Genomic DNA, 23,783 nt, shown 5'->3' on the forward strand with positions numbered 1-23,783 from the left:
TAGACATTAAACCTCACAGATTGTGCATACCACTTTCCAGCTGACAGAACAAGGACCTATTATAGAAAGAAACTAGCCCAACCAAATGCTGTGTGCAGCAAAGGGACAGGGCTGTGTATAATTACAATATAGTAAGAAAGGTGATATGCACTCAAACAGGTAATTACAGGTGAATCGTGGTATTTAGGTCCTTGACATGAGGTTTTCTTATGTTTTTGAAAGGCTGTTAACTAACATAAAATGAGCTGCCAAGCATGCGTGAGCATTTTGGTAATTGAAATCTATTCTGTAAACTTACATTCAGATGTGACTATGAATTTGTTTATTTGTCTATTTTCCTCTTCTTTTTTTTTTTTACTCATTGCCTCTTACCTACAATATCCAATCCCATTTTGGTGCCGCTTTTTTTAACTCTATCTATGATCGATGCTGTTAGTGTTATCTGTGTATGTACCGTAGATGTATGTACCTGGATGATGCCAGCAAGACAGCATGGTTTATTTTACATACATAATTATGAATATCTATTCTTTGCCAACCACCAATGCTGTATTTTGTTTTGTCAAGTGAAGTTTTGTTTGTCATGCCATCAGTTTAATATCTTTATTATTAAGTTTGTTTGTGTACGTATGAGTTTTGCATCCTTTCAGATGAACATTTTCTATGATTAGGGTAATCATCTTTAAGTTATCGCTTTAACAAACAAATGGGGCATATGGAAAGTGCTCAATGACAGGAATGTAAACCTTGTATTTTTGATGTAATACAAATTTACATATTTTTTTTTTTCAAATACCTGTCGAGGCCTTATTTGTCTTTCAAAAACAAAAATTCCTGTCACATAATCAGTTGAACGAATTTGTTAACTGAAATAAAAATTCTTTGGCTTGGCAAAACAACATGGTGAAAAAAAAAGTAATCTGAATAATGAATACTTTGAAATGTAATGTACTCATGTAATATGATTATCATCCATTGACCTGTAATAAAATTTCCTCAACTTAAGACTGTATTTACTCCAGACTTACAGTGTGTGATAGAAGTCTCATGTTTTGATTAATGTATGCATACAAATGCAGCATGAATTTGTGTGGCATGTGTTGTGTACATGTATGCATTCTTAATTTTGAACATTCAGGTATGTCTCATTCAGTCGAAAATTGGTTAGTACTGTACATTAGTTGATGTCTGGTGGCACCATTACAAATAGGTTTTTTGTTTGTTTGTTTGTTTTTGCTGATTTGAAGAAGAATTTGTACTACTAGTGCACATCCATTATATTGGACATGGTTCTATGGAAACTTTTTTGCAATGTATCAAAAAAGTAAAAAATCAGGTCCTTAAATTACCTGTATTTACAACTGTACTACATTTACAATGTTCTTTCTTGCATTGTTGAGCTGTAACAACATTTTAATGTAACAAAAAGAAAACTGTCGGTCCTGAAGATGTCGTTATAATGGGAGTCACTTGAAGTGCAAGTTCTTCTTCCAAATGCATTGGTACATGCTGTTACTGGTTCAGTAGGAATTTCTTCTGGTTTCTACTGGGGCCAGTACAACATCTACTGGTATTCTGTTGGTTTCTTCTGGTTTCAGTAAGGAATCTACTGGCATTCTTCTGGTTCCAGTAGAAATTCCTACTGGTTTCTACTGGTTCCAGTAAGAAATCCTGCTGGTTTCTACTGGTTCCAGTAAGAAATCCTGCTGGTTTCTACTGGTTCCAGAAGAAATCCTGCTGGTTTCTACTGGTTCCAGTAAGAAATCCTGCTGGTTTCTACTGGTTCCAGTAGGAAATCATGCTGGTTTCTACTGGTTCCAGTAAGAAATTCAGCTGGTTTCTACTGGTTCCAGAAAGAAATCCTGCTGGTTTCTACTGGTTCCAGTAAGAAATCCTGCTGGTTTCTACTGGTTCCAGTAAGAAATCCTGCTGGTTTCTACTGGTTCCAGTAAGAAATCCTGCTGGTTTCTACTGGTTTTCTACTGGTTTTGTTAAGATTTCTACTGGTTTTGTTGAGATTTCTACTGGTTCCAGTAAGAACTCATGCTGGTTTCTACTGGTTTTGTTGAGATTTCTACTGGTTTTGTTGAGATTTCTACTGGTTCCAGTAAAAAAATCCTGCTGGTTTCTACTGGTTTTCTACTGGTTTTGTTAAGATTTCTACTGGTTTTGTTGAGATTTCTACTGGTTTTGTTGAGATTTCTACTGGTTTTGTTGAGATTTCTACTGGTTCCAGTAAAAAAATCCTGCTGGTTTCTACTGGTTTTCTACTGGTTTTGTTAAGATTTCTACTGGTTTTGTTGAGATTTCTACTGGTTTCATTGAGAGTTTTCATTGGTCTTCACTGGATTCTACTGGTTTAAATCAAGCATTTCTACTGGTTTCTACTGGTTCCAATAAGAATTCTTACTGGTCTGCTACTGGTTCCAGTACAAATTTCCTACTGGTTTTCTACTGGTTTTATTTCACTTTCCATATTGAAACCAGTAGAAAATCGGTCTCCACTGAACCCGTACAAACCAGTAGAATTCTACTGGTTTTAGCTCTACTGGTTTCTATGGGAATTTCGACCTGGGATGTGAATTGTGGCATTCATCGCCTATTGTTCGCGTGATTAACAGCCTAACTTATTGCATTTCTAAGCCCTCATCACTTACTTGATTTTACACCGCGTTATTTAATTTTATATTGTCTCGCTAATCGCAAGAGTACCACATTAGTATGTCGCAGCCTTGAGAAAATCTCAACTGGACCCTCGATCTCCAAAGATTTCTCATCAGTCAGTGGCAGGATACCAGTATGTTAGTTCGGGGTATATTGGATGGGAAGACGAAGAGAAATGGCTAATCAAAAAATAGCCGACGCAGTTGTTGTAGCAAAGCAGGCAGGGTTCGGATCGTATTAACAGGCAGTGCGCGCGTGACCCAAATCTGTGACTTAAAAATACCTGACTTCCGGAATCGCCGCATTTGCACGTCACCTTTGCATCACCTCGTATTTTGTCGCTCAGTAGAAACAGCTCGAGTGGTCATTAAATACGAGGTGCTGCGTTGGACAAAATTCGTGGCGATGCCAGGGATGTGAGGTGCTCTCAGTAGAAACACGCTCTAGGTCTATGTGTAGTCTGCTTCCAGACACAGTAGAGTCTTTTCCACTTTATCTGATAACTGGTGCAGGAGATTACTTGACAAAATTATGTTGTCTGTGTGTGCCGTCTGATCTGAACAGTGTGGTATGTCATCTTTTACAGATAGATTATGATACTTTGATCCATTGTCTCAATTTTCTTTTCACCATGGACAATGCCATATGCTGTTATAGATTGAATGCAGGATCATGTGGCGTGATATGAATCACAGGTTTTAGTTAAAGGGAACACAAACCCAAAGAGCAATGTGGATTGAGTGAAAGCAGCAACATTAGTAGAACACATCAGTGAAAATTTGAGGAAAATCGGACAATCGATGCAAAAGTTATGCATTTTTAAAGTTTTGATGTTGGAACCACTGGATGAGGAGACTACTAGAGGTAATGACGTATTAGTGGACAACAATAATAACGAAAATATAAAGAAAATTCCACAGAAATTCATTTTTCATGAAAATTACAAATTCCATCAACTTGATACTGACATATGTTATGGGTAACAATTACTCTCCCTGCTTTCTGAAAGCAACTAGGCAAGTGCTCTTTTATGATACTGGGAAAGTGAATTTTTGTTAAATTCTTTATATTTTCTTTATATTGTTGTCCACTCATACGTTATAACCTCTAGTAGTCTCCTCATCCAGCAGTTCCAACACCAAAACTGTAAAAATTCATAACTTTTGCATCGATTGTCCGATTTTCCTCAAGCCATCACTGATGTCTTCTACTTATGTTGCTGCTTTCACTCAATTCACATCACTCTTTGGGTTTGCGTTCCCATTAAGATTTGGCACATAAGATAACAAATCCCCCCCCCCCCCCAAGAGACCAGTCCAAAGGAAATGGTAAATCTTGTATGATACGAGCAACACTGTGCGTCAAATTAAATCTCAAATTGTGGTTGGAATACTACGTCCTGGTATTTTTGTTTTGAATTGTTCTGGGATGTGTCTTTATAGATTGTTGAGCCAGAGGCCATTGGAGAAGTGACCGGCTTGACCACACCCCATACCAGCCACTGTCTGGCCAATGGGGAGATTATGATCAGTTGTCTTGGTGACTACAAGAACAAAGGAGAGGGCAAAGGTAAATTGTGTTTCGTTGTCCTCACCCCTTTTGTTTCCCTTCCATTCAAAGAAATTCTTTTAGTGTCATCAAAATGGTGAGGATGATAATAATATTGAAATTTACTTATGATGACATTAATGATTATAAAAATAAACTTCATCATTTTCATCATTATTGTTTTTGTCACTGTATCATTTTTGTCATTCCTGCTATAAAAAGAATTGATAGTTGTTTTAACCTGTTTAGGACTGGCTGATTTTGCTTTAACACGCATTTCCCATAGACATTGGCTTGAATATACTCAGGACTTGTCCTCAATGGGTTAATCAAGAAGACTCCATTTATTTTTAGTTTTCACAAAAGATTTAAGGTGGTTTGCTACGCCTTCTCTCTATTCTGTGCAGACTATTGTGCTGATCTGTACTAAGAGCTTTTACAATCACTGGCCTATGGTTTGAATCAATGTTGAAACTGAAAAAGCTCTTGTGCAAACAGCCTATCAGTGGGGACAGGGGTTTAAAGGGATGGTACAGTATTGGTGGAGATGAGAATTGGGCTTAACTTTTTGCGACATACCATGAAAACACTTATGAAATAGTACAGAGCATACCATTTTAAGAGGAATTCAAAGTTCATTTGATGAAAATCGGGTTTGGAATGACCGAAACATCCAAAAACAAAGTAAAACAAAGCGATCATAATAAAGTGTGGGTCCCACACTTATTAGAATCGCTCTGTTTTGGATATCTCAGCCATTTCAAAACCAATTTTCATCAAATAAACATTGAATTCCTCATGGAATTACATGCTCTTTCATATTTCATATGAGGTTTCTCATTATCTCACCAAAAAATGTTAGAAACCTGAAATTTGGTCTTAACCAAAACTATATGATCCCTTTAACAGGGTTTTTGTGGTGGCCTGGTTGGCTCGTGAACCCAGTAGGCCTATTCCTGAATGAGACACTCTATCTCAAACCTAAAATGAGAAGTGGCATTGGATTTTATGTTGTTATTCGAATGTGAATGGCATACAAAATTAGTTTAGTTTAGTTAAAATTCAGTATGTTTCTTTCAATATATTATCAAATTCTGCTTTCAGCTCAAAGTGAACTGCTTCTTGGCAAGACTGTGCATAAAAATGTTGGAATAAATTAAATAAGACATATAGGTCTCACCATTTATGAACTGTGCGTTCCCTGTGTGAAGACAGACTTTTTAAAATGTGATTTTTGGTACACGTGTCTCTTATGAGCTGATATTTTCTGTGAATCAAATGATATGAGCTCTTTATTAATCTATTCATTTTTCTTTCTTTCTCGGTTAGATCTCAGAATTAAGAATAAAAGACAAACTTAAATCACAAAGGTTACAATAGTTAATGATAAAATCTCTGTTGATATCGATGATTTTTGTGCATCTGCACTGTCATGATAATACGAGTGTGTAGTCAAAGGAGAACGTCAATTCTCAGGGTATTATGGAATTAAAGCTACAGCTGTAGCATATTTTTGCTGATATGTGAACTTCTGAACCCACAATCCTTTTCAGGTGGCTTCCTGCTGCTGGACGGACAGTCATTCAAGGTCAAAGGTAACTGGGAGCTCCCTGGGGAGAGTGTCCGCTACAACTATGACTACTGGTACCAACCCTACCACAACGTCATGATTAGTACCGAGTGGGGCGCCCCCAAGGCTTTCTTGAAGGGATTCGACCCCGCTGACTATGCCAATGGTAAGATCTGGTGTGCTTGCATGTGGTGGCAGTGATAGATCTATAAGTGTGACGGCTGATTGTGATAGGTAGACAGATCAGAAAAGTGATGATTGATGCTTCGTAGGAGATCCATTTTGGAAAATGGTAGATGATTGAGAAAATAACCTATTCAGTACTGAATTCTGAAATCCCAATAGGCTTAATACACAGGCCACCATCAGGTTCCTGTAGGAAACAAGTTACTGTAGGTAGCTGCCTTTCCTGTTGTAACAACATTAAACAGTGATGTCAGCAATATCTACATTGTGTATGGTCTGAACTATTTGCCAAGAGTGACCTCTGCCATGTTTGCCCTGCTCTTTAAGAAGGTCCTGCCGTTATTGTTATACCCCCTGCATTTCAAGATACCCAGTTTATTCACCTCTTGGATGAGGAGAGATATTGTGGAGAAAAAACATCTTTTGTTCAGGGATGTCCATACCATATATATCCTGGATTGTGGATGTTAAATAAGAATTCAGTGTCTTATTTGCAAGTTATCTTTCACATTTTTCATAAACACACACTCCAGCCAAAAGTTTTCCCATCAAAGAAATATCTGCCTGAAGTTCAGTTCTTATGGCTCAATCCAGTACTTGTAACCTCATCTCTAGGTAACTAAGATGTCATGTCCAATAGAAAGTCAGTCTATTGCAAACAACTGGGAATTTTCTGTTGTATTGTTGTTATTATTATTATTATTATTGTTATTATTATTATTATCATTATTATTATTATTATTGTTATTATTATTATTATTATTATTATTATTGTTATTATTATTATTATTATTATCATTATCATCATCATCATCATCATCATCATCATCATTATTATCATTATCATCATCATTACTTATTCGACCAGATAACGAGCATAATACATATCATAAATATTACAGACATTAAACTAAGCTAGGGAGAACCATTACAAAAGGATACACACTACTTTATAACACAAATAGATAGAGGCAAAGATTGTGACAATATGTGGGGTAGGGCACACAAAAGTAAAGTCATTTACTATTATCACCTGTAAGTGTATGAACCCACACATGTTGCGCATGCCCCTAGAGAGCTCTGATGAAATACATGCAATTTTCAGACTTCATGTATATATGCTAATTTGATTACAAATATTGTATCTTAGATACCGGCCTTCTCTTGTATTATGTTTTTGTCATTATGCGTTTCATACAGTTGGATTTAACAAGTTCATTCTATGATTTGATAGGTCTGTACGGGAAGAGCATCCACGTGTGGGACTGGACCACCCACAAACACCTGCAGGAGATCAACCTCGGCGATGACGGAGGCATTCCCCTCGAGATCCGCTTCCTCCACAACCCGCGGGCCGCCGAGGGTTTCGTCGGCTGCGCACTGGCCTCCACCGTCTATCGCTTCTTCAAGAATCCCGTGAGTGGCTTTGTGCTCTTCTGTGCAGGGGTGGATAAAGTCTGGAAACTAGAGAGATATTGAAACTGACAATATGACTGGAGGATTTTTATTATCTATCTCATTCTTGTATTCTTCATTTCAGGCCATGTTCGAGTAAGAAGTGAGGTTAGACATGCAAAACAACGAACTTGCCAAAAGATACATCATTCTCTTTTCATTACTACTTTGTTCAAAACTGTTATGATATGATATTACTATTATTATTGTTCTTGGAAGTACATCTATTTGCCTCTGTGCCTGAAGCTGTGTAATTATATACACTGTGAAATTCATATGTAATGGAACTGAAGCTAAATTTGTGTATGTTTTTCTGCGGATGATGCAAAGTAGAATGATAAGAGAAAAATGATATAATGATACCCTGAAAATTGTACAGTGTGCATTGAAGGATTTTGACTTTTTATGTGTTGATGGCATACCTGAGAGTGTGGATAAAGGGGTATGGGCAGTAGAGAGTGGGATTGCCAGTTAAAGATGGTGTAGTTACAATTAGGGATAGGACATTGTATGGGTGGCCTTGTTACGGGGATTTTTCAGTAAGCATAGAGGAGAATACTTATCCTTTGTTGTAATCATCTCGAATGTTCCACTTCCCCTAAATGTCTGCTGCAATTGTGTTTGACAGGAGAACGATACAGATTTCTTTCTTTTTTCACATCTAGAAAAACATGAAATCATATAATGTTAGTGACCATTTTATCAACTGGATTTATTTTAGTCATGAACAAAATGAATTAGTGGTATAAAAATGCACTGAATTAGGAAAAATCATATCGAAGCAATTTAACTTTAGATGGAAATCATGAAAATTAATTAATGACCAAAATTAGAAACATACCCCATGACTTATCTTGGTCTTCTTCATTCTGACCTCGTGCGTGTGTGTGATAATGAAAGAGCAAACAATAGTGTGCCAAAGATCAAGACTCATAGTCAAAGTTAGTCAACTGCATTGGTAGGAAAACGGTTTTATTACGAAGCATGACTGTGCTAGTTCAGGTCATTTGAACAGTGACAAAAGTGTACACAAAAGTGTTTGTACAACATTACCAGCGCACTGATTGCGAAAAACCAACAATGGATGGATGGGATAATGAGCACAAGCACAAAATGGTCTTTTATGCAAACTCAGCAGATTTAGCAATCCAGGGCAACTAGCTAGGCCTTGTTCTCGGTTGAGTTGGTACAAAGTGTAAGAGATATTGCTGTGTGTGCCATAAATTTCATGATGATTGTTACCCTTTATTTTGGACAGGTTCATTGGTATTCATAAAATCAACCAAATCTTGCCCTTATGAGATAAATATGTATATTGTCTCAAAAGGTGGGGGTTGGGGGAGGGGAAGAACCAACTTTGCTTCTTGAAAAGGAATGGTGTATATGTTTTCGTTCCATATTCCTTTGGGTTTTTTTTAATTGAAAATTTCACTACTTGTGACTTTGTGTCGCAAGTCAAAATGAAATGAATCGTGTAGAATATAGTGAAATATATTCCAAACTAGTAGTATTAGTAGGGAAAGGGAATGGTGTGCGGGAATGAGTTTCATGAAGAGCTTAAGTTTGTTGTTGTGTTGTTGTTGTTTTCAAAATCATATAAATATTTTATATTCATTTGATTTAGTATATTTATGCATTTGTGTGTGAGGGACTTTGTAGAATTGTCTTTGTTCTCTTGTTTTTCTTGTTTATTTTACTTTGTGATGCATTGACATACTGAATATCCATTGACACTTTTCATACCACTTGCAAACTTTGTTTATAATGTATAGTTTCAGAAGAAGTAAAGTGCTAATGCAAGGAGCTAATAGTCACTTCATGGCAACAACTTTTAAGACTATGTGTAATCACAGTGATATTGTCTGAGCAAATACCAAGCATTGAATACACACCTCGCAAGAGAGGAAGATCCGAATGTGGTGGTAAAACAAGGATCTCATGCATTTAGTCTGAAATCTGACTTGAAGGAATTAGACCTTTATTTCTTTGTATGTATGAATGGGGGAATTAAACCCTGATTTCATGTAGAGTTAGTCTATGAAATCAGTCCTGAGGGATGTATATCTCCTTTGATGCATGAATATGGCAGTTAATCCAGAATTTCATGCAGCTAGTCTGTGGAATCACAGATCTGATTTATGTATGCTTATTTTTAAGTAAGAATGTGGCAGTTAATCAAGAATTTCACACTGCTAGTATGTGGAATCAGATCTGATGTATATAGAGCCTATATTTCTCTTAAAGTATTAAAGAATGTGGCATTTAATCCAGAATTTCAAACAACTAGTCTGGGGAATCAGATCTGACTAATGTATATTTCTTTTAGAGTAGGATATGACATTTAATGCATATGTGTCGGTCTGTTGTACAGCAAAACATCCTATCATATAAAATTCTCAGGATGAAGCCTAAAAAATAAGGGAATATCTTTATTTTTCTCAATAAACGGTAACTGTAGACAGTTTAGTATGGAAACATTTTTTCCCCCCATAATCGTTGTTCACATTTGGTTTATTTATAATAGTACTTAACTTCGATTATACGGATTCAAATTTCAACAGTGGTTGTTTCTATCCCTAAGTCATATTTCAGAACTATTTTAAAGCACTAATGCTGGGTTTCTATTCCATCTGCAAATGATAAATTATGCCTTCAATGTATGAATTGTGATGATAATTGTTCCACCACTCCAGGAGGGAAGCTGGTCGGCTGAAAGGGTGATTGCCGTCCCTCCCAAAGCTGTAGACAACTGGGCCCTGCCCAACATGCCTGGTGAGTTTCTGACCTTTGGAATACTACCAGGTCATTGAGTAAACATTACATAATGAGATTTTAAATATTGGAGTTAGGGAGAGAGAAAATGAGAGAATCCTGAAGTAAGAGAGAGAAAAAAGGTAGATGCTGGTAGACAGAAAGATAAAGAAGGAGGGTGAGAGAGAGGGAGGGAGGGAATTAAAAGGAGGAGGGAGAGGGGGAGAGGGATTAAGTCAGAATCAACCCAATCCAAAGTTAGGAGAGAATGAGAGACTCTGTTAGCGGTATAATCTGAATTGATAGCATTATTTGCAATAGATTTGTACACTAGGTGACATTCAGCAAGCTGAGGTACATGTCAGAAAGAATTTAACCTGAATTGTAAGTCACATTACTGAGTGGGGCCAGTCGTGATCCAGTGATATTCACTGATGACTGGTGATTGAACCATGACAAGATTGGGTGAATTAATTGAAGCTCCATGATTACTGTATATGCAGAATATTTCACTTGTTAGGTTTTTATGTCTGGCTGAGGTATGGGTCAGAAAGAAATCCGAATTGCAAGTCACATTACTGAGTGGGGCCAATGATCCAATGATATTCACTGATGACTGGTGAATGAACCCTGACAAGATTGGGTGAATTTAAAGCTCCATGACTTCTGTATATGCAGAATATTTCACTTTTTAGGTTTCTATTTCTGGCAGATTTCGAGAGTCTGATGCTATTCGCAAATAAAAAAACAGCCAAAAATTTTAACTGTGATCCAGACATGAGTGTGACATACACTCATACATTTCTCTGTTCAGTGCTGTTCTCCACAATCGCGAATTTTAACCACCCCAAAATTGTTTGAAAGTCCCGATTCGTTAGAAATTAGACTCGCTAAATATATGGTGTATACAGTATCATTTCAAATGAGAATCTATGTCTGTCATGCCAGTTTTGTAGATCAAGAGGTGCATCAAATCAGTTAATGATTGAAAAATACCATCAAAGTTCAGTAGAGTTAGTTTGTAAAAAAGTAGGAAAGGAGGGGGGGGGGAGGAACAGATACTGCAGAAAGCCAGGTTATCACACAAAATGGAAAAATACATATGTTGATAAAGAAAGAAAAAAAGGGGGATGTAGTGCTGACTACATCAATTCATGTCCAATGCAAACTGTGAATCTTACAAGTCATGTACGTACTTTGACAGTGAGTTACGGAAGCTTTTGCATGTTTTATTGTCACTCTAAAGAAAAATGTTAGTTTGCTTTGCACAGGTATTCATCAGAAAACAGGCTTAAGATAGGAGCCCCTTACCTGATAACCACTATTGAAACTAGGTATAAGTCCTGCGAAACAATAGCTGAATGATTTCCACTCATTGTGTGTTTACCCTGAGATCTATTTGTCAGATAAAGAACAACTCGACACAGGTATTTGTCCTTATCCAGTGTACCAGTGATTCTTATTCTGTGATGTAACCCTTTGTGTAACCACGTGTATGGCTCATGCTGATTTTATTCTTATTTCATTTCTTTCAAGGGGGAGACTGCATGATATGCATGCCATTTTCCTTCAGATCTCTTGAGAAATAGAAGTTGGAGCGAAGCGAATGGGGGGGGGGGAGGGAGATATTGAAAGCTATAATGCTTCTTAAACAGAAAATTCTCACTTTGCTGCTACAATTCAGATCTTTGATAGTACAAGTCAGATCCTCCACATTCACAAATCCAATGGTTCTTGTGTGATATAGTCAGCAAAGGAACTATACCTCATTGGAGAGAAATTTGTGAAAGAGGTTTTTGAAATAGCATTAGGTATTCATAAAAATAATCTATCAAATGTCAATATGTTGTATGCCATAGTGATATGGGGACCGTGAGATCATCATCTTGATTATGTGATTGTGACCTTTGGTAGCAAAGAATTTTTTGTGTCCCATCACATTGTGAGGCCAGAAATTAGATTGCTTTTCAAGGGTTGGATACTCACTGTCCTAGAGGATGCTTTGCAATGAAAATTTTTATGTTTATTTTGATCAAAGGTGTGAAAAAAAATACTTAGTATGCCCTTTGAGTATATTTGCAATTGGTTTCATTTCCACACCAAACAAATGATAAGTTTTCATCATGTAAGTGATGCAACAATTGCAGAGAAGAACTTGGCTGTGTCATTAAAGTACACATCTAATAAATAGAGTGTAGAAAATTACCAATTTGCAACTGGGCACAACCTTTTACTAATCAATCAATTTAAGGTTTCAGTGACAATACATGAATACAACAGTGGTCAAAGATTCATTTTTGATGAAATCGTTTGTGATCTTGATTGAATGGACAGGCCTCATCACTGACATCATTGTCTCCATGGACGACCGCTTCCTCTACATCAGCAACTGGTTGCATGGTGACCTCCGACAGTATGACATCACGGACACTCGCAACCCAAAACTGGTCGGACAGGTGAGCTGGGTGGTCCGTGCCTAATTGTACCTCAAGATGAAAGATCTTAAGTAGAAAAGTGCTGGGAAATTGGTTGTGTAATGTATAGTGTAGAAGAAGAACAATGAGAATTTCCCCGACAGATTTAATGTGGGTCTGCAGTTTGCCAATGTCTATGATAGAAAAACTAAAAGCAAGACTCCTCCTCCTCCAACAGTCTCAGCAATGATGAGGTGTACAAACTTTGGGCTAAGAGTGTAATTCTAGAGTGGATGCTAAGTTTCCTCGGGTCTAGCTGTTCTGTGAGATACAAACCTTAAAGGTAGGGGTTCCCTTTTACAGACCTCCCAAAATGCAGCAAAACATTAAATATGAACCTCGGGGGACTTGTTTAGGCCACTGCTGAGAAATTCGGATGTCAACAGTTATCTACAATTTGAATAATGCACAAAACTCAACTACTCAGTAGTTCTGTGTGTCAGCCACACTTAAGCCTTTTTGTTGTAGTCTTTTGTATTTTTTTATCTATAAACACAAATCTAATAATATAAGAGCTGATGTAATAACATATAGAGTGTGTGGCAAGAATGTATATAGAAATGTTTGTAAGTTTTGATGAACTTTCTTCACAAAATATACATGGACACATATGCAGTGCACGGGTCTGCAAAGGTAGCCTAGTAATGTACTGGAATTTACGGTGAGCCCCGAAAAAATTCAATTCAAAATCTAACGGTCATTAAAAGTGTACTAAATGTTGCCTTCCACTTTCAATACTTTATGGGAGTTTCTAAAATAATACTCTCTTCAACATACCACTGTATTTATACAACTCTTCATTTAAGGTATGCAAATGGGATTCCCTACCTTTAAAATGTGTAGGAGCTTCAACAGATTTTAACACATTGTTTATTTCAACATGAATATGTATTTTTCAGCCAGTGTCTGGTGGTAGAATCTCCCAGGAGAGCAATACAATGTATTTGAAGACCTAGGGTAAATAACTAGTCCACTTCCACAAAAAAAAAACTTCATGACCCATTCCTCCCGCAATTCTCTGAGACCCTTCAGTGCCCCAAAAAGAGATTTGATCTTTTGGCGGTTAACAAAGAACAGACAGGCTGGTAACCTGTCTGTGCGAAAGCGAGCAAGCAGTACATGTATCCGCTTCCCGTAGTCGACATGCTGCTTGTGCCATTGAACAATGCAAATTGTCAGTCGGATGTGAGATATGAATAGAGCATGCACAGGCCTTTTTCATTACACACTTAGATCAGAGTAATTTTTGTGGTCAGCATAACACGAATAAGCATGAATTTAGGTCACAAATGTGGACATTCTTTTGTACGTATTGGGAACCTGGTATACCAGGCTCCCATTTATGAGTTGACACAATGAGAAACTAGTATACCAGCTAGGCTATCGTATGGAATGGGTTAAGAGATACCGTAGTAAACTCGCGGGCTGGGGTATCATCTTAACAATGGAATCAGTCCTGCAGTCAATTCAATCCACCTGGAACTATGGGAACATGGAGCTCTTTCATGTTAACTGCGAAGATATGTGAACTTGTGAGCCTTTGCCTGGGGCTTCTATATACATGAGTGCAGTACTCCTCTGTTTAGAAACAAATTTGTATGAATGTGGGTATAAAAGAATTTTCAGTGATAATTACGTATGAATAGGGAAGAATGTTTGGAGATAAGTACGGGGTATGTATGAATGTAGGTAGGGAAGGATGTTTTGAGACAAGCATGTATGAATATAGGTAGAGAAGAATGTTTGGAGGTAAGTGTGTATGAATGTAGGTAGAGAAGAATCTTTTGAGACAATTACATATGATTATAGGTAGGGAAGAATGTTTGGAGATTAAGTATGTATGAATGTAGGTACAGAAAAAATGTTTGAAGAAAAGTATTTATGAATGTAGGTAGGTAGTAGGGAAGAAGGTTTTGAGATACTTGCGTATGATTATACGGTTGTAGGTAGGGAAGAATGTGTAGAGATAAGAATGTATGACTGTAGGTAGGGAGGAGTCTTTTAAGGCAAGTACATATGACTGTGGGTTAGGGGAAAATGTATGAATGCTTGGGAGCAGATACAGTTGTGCATGTACAAATAATACACTTCAGCAGTTAATTGCTAATCTTTACAGAGTCATTTGACAACCGATCTTTCACTAGTGAAACTTTTTATGCCTCCGCAACGAAGTGGCCGGAGGCATTATGTTTTCGGGTCGTCCGTCCGTCCGTCCGTCCGTCCGTCCGTCCGTCCGTCCGTCCGTCCGTCCGTCCGTCCGTCCGTCCGTCCGTCCGTCCGTCCGTACGTCCGTACGTCCGTCCGTCCCGTTTTGTTTTTGTCGATATCTCAAGAACCGTGTGGTGGTTTTACATCAAACTTGGTATGAGGGTATATCCTTGGGGGATAATGCTTTGTGTGGATTTTAGGGTCACAGGGTCAAAGGTCAAAGGTCACAGGTTATTTTGTGAAAAAAATTTGAAATTTCATGTTTTTCTCCATATCTCGCAAATGGTTCAAGGTATCTTCATGGAACTTAGTATATATGCTTGTACCGATGGGCAGTGATTATCTAGGGAAGTTGGGGGTCATGGGTCAAAGGTCAGGGGTCAAAGGTCAAGGTCAACTCCTCAAAATATCACTACTTTCCTTATATTTATGCGATGAATGAAGGTTTTTTTTTTTTTAAACTTGATGTATACATGTATTACCCAATATATATTCTGTGGGAAGTTTCTTGCCAAAAGGTCAAAGGTCAAAAGGTCAAAGGTCAAGTGAAAGTGCTGAATTGCACTTTTTCCTCCATATCTCAAAAGTAACTCAAGGTATCATCATGAAACTTACATATTTATGCATGTTCAACCTAACAGTGATTCTCTTTGGAACTGTGAGGTCAAAGGTCAAAGGCCAGGTTTAGATAATGCTATTTTCCCATTTGATACTGAAATTATACTTTTTCTCAATACCTTGAAAAATTACTCAATGCATAAACTTATAAAAGGGTCAAAAGTCAAGTAAAAATCATCAGTTCCCCAAATACCTGCGCTCTGACATTTTAATCATTCATCCAATTGAACCTAGTTCTAGGAAAGTGAACATTCAGCACATTTGTGTCAAACCTGTCATTTTAATATTTTGCCAATTGTTTGAAACTGTCATCACACATTGTCAAGACATTGTACTATAGACCTATTAGGAGAACCATGCATTATGGCGGAGGCATATCAGTCGCCGTAGCGATATATCTAGTTTTTTCCTTATGTGAAATCGAATAATTTCAGATTTCAAATAATACCATGGGCAAGAAATATTTACATATTGTATGTAAACAGAATTGGAAGGAATTGAGATTACCATCACACTCAAAGTTGGCAGTTCGTGATAGCTTAGCCCTGTGGCACTTTTATGGAGATATTAGCTGATACTTTTGCAGGCTCATAAGTGGAATCTGTTGGCTCTGAAATCACCTTTGCATTTAATGTGTAGCCTGCTACATGAAAAACAAACAACCAAACAAACAAACACCTCTGCTGTTAGAGATAGATGGCATATAGCATTGTGCACTCTATCTGCGATGCCACAGCCACTAAGAAGAAATGGTAGAAGTAGTAGTAGTAGGAGGAGGAGGGTAGTAGTAGTAGTGGCAATAGTAGAAGTAGCAGTAGTGTTAGTAGTAGAAGTAGTTTTGGTGGTGGTGGTGGTGGTAATTAGTAGTAGTAGTAGTAGTAGTAGTAGTAGTAGTAGTAGTAGCAGCAGTAGCAGAAAGTAGTAGTAGTAGCAGCAGTAGTAGTAGTAGTAGTAGTAGTAGCAGCAGTAGTAGTAGTAGTAGTAGTAGTAGCAGCAGCAGTAGTAGTAGTAGTAGTAGCAGTAGAAGTAGCAGTTGCTATAGAAGCAGTAGTAGTAGTAATAGTAGTACTAGCAGCAGCAGTTGCAGCTGCTGCCATTGTGCATTTTTTGTAGACTTGTGGTCATCAGTTCTAGGGCGTGTCTTATCTTTGTGTCCAAACCAGGTCTTTCTAGGAGGGTCCATCGTGGCCGATGGGCCGGTCAAGGTGACCAAGGACGAGGAGCTGACCAGCCAGCCCCAGCCTCTCTTCATCAAGGGTCGCCGGGTGACGGGAAGCACCCAGATGGTGCAGCTGAGTCTGGACGGGAAGCGACTCTTTGTCACCATGTCACTCTACAGTAACTGGGACAAGCAGTTCTACCCTGACCTCATGGAGTGAGTCTGGCTGACCATACCTTCTAGCCATTGTTGTTGTTGTGTTTTGTTGTTGTTGTATGTTGTTGTTGTTGTTGTTGTTCGTCTTCTTCTTCCTCTTCTTCTTCTTCTTTGTTCTTCTTCTTCGTTCTTCTTCTTCTTCTTCATGTTGCTGTGTTTTGTTGTTGTTGTTGTGTTTTGTTGATGGCAGAGACTCCAACCCAAAGCACCATCTGATCTGGAGATTCTCCCGCCTGAAACCCCTAGCAAACGGGTGACTCAAAGTTGATGTGTGCGAAGCGCGAAGTTCCTAGGGTTCTAGATGCTCTCTGGTGCTATCTAGATTCTAAGGCTTATTTTTTCAACATACGATAGAAACAAGTAAGAAATCCTTTCCAACGGGAGACAAAGAGCCAGGGCGGGAGAAATTAAATCTCAAGCGGGAGAACGGGAGATTTTGCAAAAATGGGTTTTCGGCGGGAGATCTCCCGTCGAAAACGGGAGAGTTGGAGTCTCTGTGATGGTGGTGGTGGTGGTGTTGTTACTGTTGCTGTTTTCTTCTGCATTTGCCTTTTTCAATCCTGAAGATTCTTGGAGATTGTGTGTGTGTACATGTGTATGTGTGTGTGTATGCTTAGGGGATTGTTCATGTTGAAGTGCCATGATGTAGGGTGCATGAAGGTACGGGTAAGCGCACTTTCATATGTAACCAGTGCCATCCATCCATTAGATGGTAATAGATGATGCCGTGACACTGTCTTTTGGCAGGTTGTTCCACTGCCTCACTGTGCAGGAAAAGAAGAATTATATGCACTGTTTAGTCCTGGAGCAGGGTATGATAATAGCCAAGTGGGTGTAAGTTCCTTGAGAGTCTGGTTGATGGTGGTATGCATTGACTTGTGTTGAAATATACGGGTACAAGGGAGTAGTGTGTCTTCTAGATCCTTTCTTTTTCTGTCTTTCCTCTTTTTCCAAACTAGCTGTACATCTTTGAGGGTTAAAAGGTACAATTGTTGGCAAAAGACAGAAATTAAACAAACTTGATACATAGTCAGAGATAATCACTGCATTTTGAAGCATGTGTGTCCATCATTAGGACCAATGAAAGAATGTACCTCACAGGGACTTGTAGTAAAATTCATAACCAGTGTTAGATTCTTTTCAATTTAAAGTTCCACACTCTCTGTACATATGAGAACAATATACTCATGAGAAAAGTGAGAGTCCTTGCCCCTTTAATCCAGTTTTGAGTGTTACATTTACATGGTGACAGTTCAATTTCTCCATTTCATCACACACAAAGTTAATGGAGATTGGACATTGAAGGTTAAGGTACTACATTGTTTCATTTCAGTCAATTTGCAAAAGAAAGAAAAAAAAACTGTTTGATGAATTCCCATACATGTCTATGTGAATCTATGACTTTTATTTTCTTAATGTTTCTATGCAAAGATTCTCACATCTCATAAGAGAGAGAAGAAAAAAGTAGCATGTGTCACGAAGAGGGATAGGCCCTATAAAGTTGACTCCTATCGTAGAGCAGTGTCGAAGATGGCATCTCGTTACCATGACGTTTCATCTCCCTCGTTTCTCCTCCAGCACCGGCTCCGTGCTCCTCATGATAGACGTGGACACGAACAAAGGTGGCCTCAAGGTCAACCCAGACTTCCTGGTGGACTTTGGAAATGACCCCGATGGCCCCGCCCTGGCCCACGAGATGCGCTACCCAGGAGGGGACTGCACCTCGGACATCTTCATCGTCGACACAGAGTCGCGTGAAGTTCAGTCCCAGCTGTAAATTCTGCCTCACAGTAAAACCATGCTTCAAATCACAAGGCTAACTACAAGGCCGCTGTCTTGGTTGAGATATTTCCAAGGCAGGACTAAATTCTAGTATTGATGGCAGCTGATTGCAGGACAGTATGTGCTATGACAAGATCAGACTGCCCTGTCCCTTTACATCTGGAAAAATAACTTTTGTGAACTCTCTTACGATACTTATCTACAAGTACACATGGCATCTTGTTGTCTTCCAAAGATCCTTTGAGAATCCGTCAGTGACTATTGCATTGACGCCCTGAATTAAATGAAATTTTAAAAAAATCAAAGAACAAAATATATTGTTCTGGGTCATTATTTTAAAGATTCCAAGAGTATTCTGCTCTTCACCTCTTCCAAAGTTCTGCTTTAGCAGTTATCTACCCCAGACATCACATTCCTACTATCCAAGATTAATCCACCCGAGATGTACTCTTATGTTTTGTGTATATGTAAACCATACTGTAAAAGTGGATATTTTCGCATGACTAATTTTTCGCACTTGGCCGGGTAAGAAGAGTTTTGCATGTTTTTAATTCCACGGAATCGAGATATCAACTACTGGAACATATGGCACGCAAAAATATTTGCACGCTTTAATTTTACCCGCTAACTTCTGGTTGCGCAAAATGCAAAAAAAAATTCAGCATCGCGAAAATTTCCACTTTTACAGTTAGTGTAGCATGTCCCTGTGGATGACAAGCTTCCTGCTTTGTGCATCAGTGAATTGGAAGAAAAATTTTTATAAGAGGAGATCAGGATCATGTCACACAAGTCCTTGACTGAATCGGGTTTTTTTTTGTATTATCCATGTTAATCTTTGGTTTTTGATATACACGGCTCTCAACATCATTCAGAGTGTACTCACAGTATGTACTCAAATATATGCACATATGGCTCCTCGATATTTTTGCTAACATTATATTGTGTGTACTAGCTATGCGAACTCAAATTAGGTTTATATCAAACTGTTATTGTATGTGCATAATGTGTGCATTAGTGGTTAGGCTTATTACTAATATTATGGGATCAAAGAAAACTGTTTTTCAATGAAGAGTGTGAGAAATGTATCTCATAGATTTAACAAATAGTGTGTCAGTCCTAACTCACTACATATTGCCATGTTAATCACTTGAACGATGGAATGATGATTGAATTTGAAGCTCACTTATACTCCTGTAGATATACATGGAGAAAGTCTTTCTTGCTTTTTTTTTCCACACGTGGATTCCTTTGCCTTTCTTTCTTTCTTCTTTGTTTTTTGTGTGTGCGTACTTACACTGTATATCGACAAGAATCCATGTTGGTCGCGTTTTGATATATACAGTATATCTTTTTTTTTCTTGTCATGAAGAGCCAAGTAGTTTTTGCTAGACACTTAGCTTAATGTTGACGTACGATCATGATCCTTGTTTGACATTGGTACAAATGTAAGGAATTTGCAGAAATGCAAATGTAACATGCACACACACCTATTTTGTACTGCTTGTGAAAGTGTTTGACCACAAAATGTTGGATGCAGCCAGGAGTTCGTTACCAATAAGCGATTGCTCCGACTATGAGAATTGAATTACAGTCAATTGTGGGGTATTGCGCATATGATACATTCTTCCACTTTCTCCAAAAGAATGATTGGGGCATGAATTGTGTTCAGGGACATGATCTTGCTTTAATCTGCACCACATGAAGCATTTTATTTTCAATGAAATTTTCTATGAAAAAGAGTGAAAGAGAAAGTATTCAACTGTTATGAAAAAAGTGACTTGTTTGAAAGGCTGTGTATGATATGCTTTGAATGAAATTCACTGGGGATTTAAAAAAAAAAGTACTTGCACTAAGCAACTGGAATATATTAGCCTGGATATGCAGGGCAAAAAACAAAAACAAACAACAAACAAAAACAACAACAAAACGAATCAACGACAACAAAAAATAATAAGAATAAAATGAAAAATAAGAATAAAATGAAATAATTCTTTATATTCTTTGTCACTCTGCCACATCCAAAAATTGTTAAACTACATGGCCAAGATGCAATCATGTAATGAAAAAAATGTATTGCCACAGGGAAAGTTTCATTTGGAATTTGACAATAGGTCACCTGTGTGCGAGGCGATATATCCTCATGCGGCACAAAATATCCTCATGCTGCACAAAATGAAAAAAAAAAAATAAGCAAATCACATTAAGCTAAGGGAAATTAGACATTTAAGGCCTGAAGGTGTATTTTTATAAGACATGTATCATGAAATGACTGTTTGTGTCAAGTGGTGTAGCAGGGATGCTTTAATTACAATGTAATTTGTTGTCACGGGTATCCATTGATATATCTGTACTTGTTATTGTATGCTATTCAATTGTACAATTTTATATTTTTCAATTACATCTCTATCATGAAGCTCTACCTCTGTTCACTGAGTTTTTATCAATTTCATCCATATGAATGTGACTGTTTGAAAACCTGTCTTCCTGTCTATCTACTTACCTATCTATCTACTATCTATCCTGTCTATCTACTTACCTATCTATCTATCTATCTACTTACCTACCTATCTATCTATCTATCTATCTATCTATCTATCTATCTATCTATCTATCTATCTATCTATCTATCTATCTATCTATCTATCTATCTATCTATCTATCTATCTATCTATCTATCTATCTATCTATCTATCTATCTATCTATCTATCTATCTATCTATCTATCTATCTATCTATCTATCTATCTATCTATCTATCTATCTATCTATCTATCTATGATACAGTGCCCTCCCATTATAACGAACACAGTTATAACGAAATTCCGGTTACAATGAAGTAAAATTCAGGCCGCAAAATTATCAACTCTATGTTTTTTATTGCTTATTTTTTCTGTTACAACGACATTTCAATATAACGAAAGAAAACTGCCGCTCCCAAGGACTTCATTATAACGGGAGTCCACTCTATCTATACTTATCTATTTATCTTGCTATCAAGCTATATTCATCTATCTCTCAAATTATCTAAATCTATCTAATTACAATAACTTGTCATGGGACTTTTTTCCATTGACTTTTTTTTCTTGACAAGACTGCATGGTATAACATACAAATGATTCCACGAGGGAGGTGTCAAAGGAGGAGTGGCAGCTCTTCTTCATCCATGAAAAAACATGTTTGGGTTCTATACTAAAGCATTATTATACTAGGTGTTACAAAAAAACATTTCCCACTTTTGATCCTTAATAGTTCAAAAACTACGCATCAGTTAACACTGACATTGGTAAGAGCAATAGCTGAATAGAGTGTACAATTTTGTTGGTGGTAATTTAAACATGAAAGCATAAATCAGTTTCATTAAATTCAAGATTTATTTGTAAGTTTTTGCTCTATTTTCGACCCTCTGTACAAAACTTTCAATTTTGCACAGGGGTCAATAGGTGTGTATGGGAGTGTGTGATTAACACCCAGACAATGGTCGTGAGCAATGGGCAGGGTCTGAATGCTCTATTACATATTCATGGGAAATTCCACTATCACAGCTAGTCTTTATTCATCCTAAAATGTAGTGTATGCAAGCTCATGAAAACATGTGCTTACTTTTTCATGTGCATGCATTTTACCCTTTGCCATGAATTGAGACTAGTAGTGCCCAGGGCAACCATTATGAATTACTAATAAAGCATTCATGTGCCTTGGAGCAAGAGACCAGAAGCCTGGTCAGCAGGGCTCAGAAAGGTGGTATTCGACAGTATTCATGTCTATTGTTCAGGGCCATTGTAAGCACACACTAGGCGTTTCCACATCAGCCCGATGTTTCGAAATAGCGCGCTATTTTCTGACTTGGGGGAAATTGGAAAATATCTCGAGCTTGGACTTTCATCGGGCTGATGTGAAAACGCCTAATCACACACACATCATCGGTTCCTGTGTAAAGTTCAATGTAGTACACAGGGTTCAAATTTGACCAAAATATGAACTTAACTTAAAAATCAATCATGGATTTAACAAAACCGGTTAAAGCTCTCATTCAAATTACCTTCAACAACATTGTACACTATTCAGCTATAACTCATATCAAGAACAGTGTTATCTGATGTAGTTTTCGAAATATTAAGGATCAAAAGTGGGAAATGTTTTTTGTAACACCTGGAACAAAATAGTGAATGTGATGGTACAAGATTTTGCACGAGGTTAAAGATCGAGGTGCTCTATTTAAATTGTCAAAGCCACGTTGAATATTGCGCCTCATCTTTCATCGAGTGCGAAATCTTGTTTCCATTGCACGAGTAAAGACCATACACTTATTTGTTTTATACAACACCTCGTACATCAACAGATGTGGTCCACACAGATTATTGAATTTAGCACCAAAATGGCAACCATTTTCTGTGGAAGGCCGATGAGTGTGCAAACTGCACCAGGAAAGGGGGGGGGGGGGGTGTCTTTTCGGCTTTGAAAACGGTAGTCCCGATTACTCACTCATAGTTAAGTGCATAACTACTTGGCAGTGTGACACAGGACTTCAAAGGAGAGCACTTACAGTGTAGATTCTACTCCATCTGTAAAACCTCCCTGATTGCAGAGAACTGCACTGTATTGCCACCATCAAAGGTTTACCAACAAAGGTTTACCAACAATCTTACCCCCACCCCCTGGAATAAGTTTCATAAACTGTGTGATAAAAATTGATAAAGTTACTTCACAAACACAAGCAAACTCTGACAAGTATACACTTGAAGACATTTACAAACACACGCACACAAACACACAAAACTATGACTGTGTGATATGCTGCAATGAAAAGGCAAATGACGGGTCTCGTAATTTTCCCAAACATTTTATTACAAGTAGACTGGCCTTATCAAGTGGCCATATAACACATCTGTACAACCATAATAATATTCTTGCTTTTTCACATCGTTGTAACACATTTCCATTATTCAGATATTTTTCTTTCATTTTCTGTACCATGAAAAAAAAAAAAATGGCATTGTTCTTCTGCATTCATCTCACAACTGAACAGTCTGTAAAGGCTGAATCGAGAAAATGAAATGGGGAAATGTATCCACATACCCTTAAAAGAAATAAAATCTAATATCAGATTTCTTTTTTACCTTTTTTTAAACCATGGTTCGGCTCATTTATCAAGA

The 23,783-nt window shown here is 37.7% G+C and overlaps 1 protein-coding gene across 1 annotated transcript in view; it reads left to right on the top strand.

The window, feature by feature from the left end:
- LOC139722574 (methanethiol oxidase-like) overlaps positions 1-18,904 on the top strand; it is a 42,553-nt gene extending 23,649 nt beyond the window's left edge. The window contains exons 4-10 of the mRNA XM_071633864.1: positions 4,107-4,233; positions 5,766-5,948; positions 7,203-7,384; positions 10,117-10,195; positions 12,509-12,630; positions 16,638-16,849; positions 18,428-18,904. Of these exons, the coding sequence (XP_071489965.1) occupies positions 4,107-4,233; positions 5,766-5,948; positions 7,203-7,384; positions 10,117-10,195; positions 12,509-12,630; positions 16,638-16,849; positions 18,428-18,626 (1,104 nt within the window). The 3' untranslated portion in view covers positions 18,627-18,904. The remainder of the gene's footprint in view (positions 1-4,106; positions 4,234-5,765; positions 5,949-7,202; positions 7,385-10,116; positions 10,196-12,508; positions 12,631-16,637; positions 16,850-18,427) is intronic.
- The last annotated feature ends 4,879 nt before the right edge of the window (positions 18,905-23,783 follow it).

This window comes from Diadema antillarum, unplaced genomic scaffold (assembly GCF_040938485.1).
Source record: "Diadema antillarum isolate AM-2024a unplaced genomic scaffold, OU_Dant_1.0 scf00000167, whole genome shotgun sequence".
In the NCBI taxonomy this organism is placed as follows: domain Eukaryota; kingdom Metazoa; phylum Echinodermata; class Echinoidea; order Diadematoida; family Diadematidae; genus Diadema; species Diadema antillarum.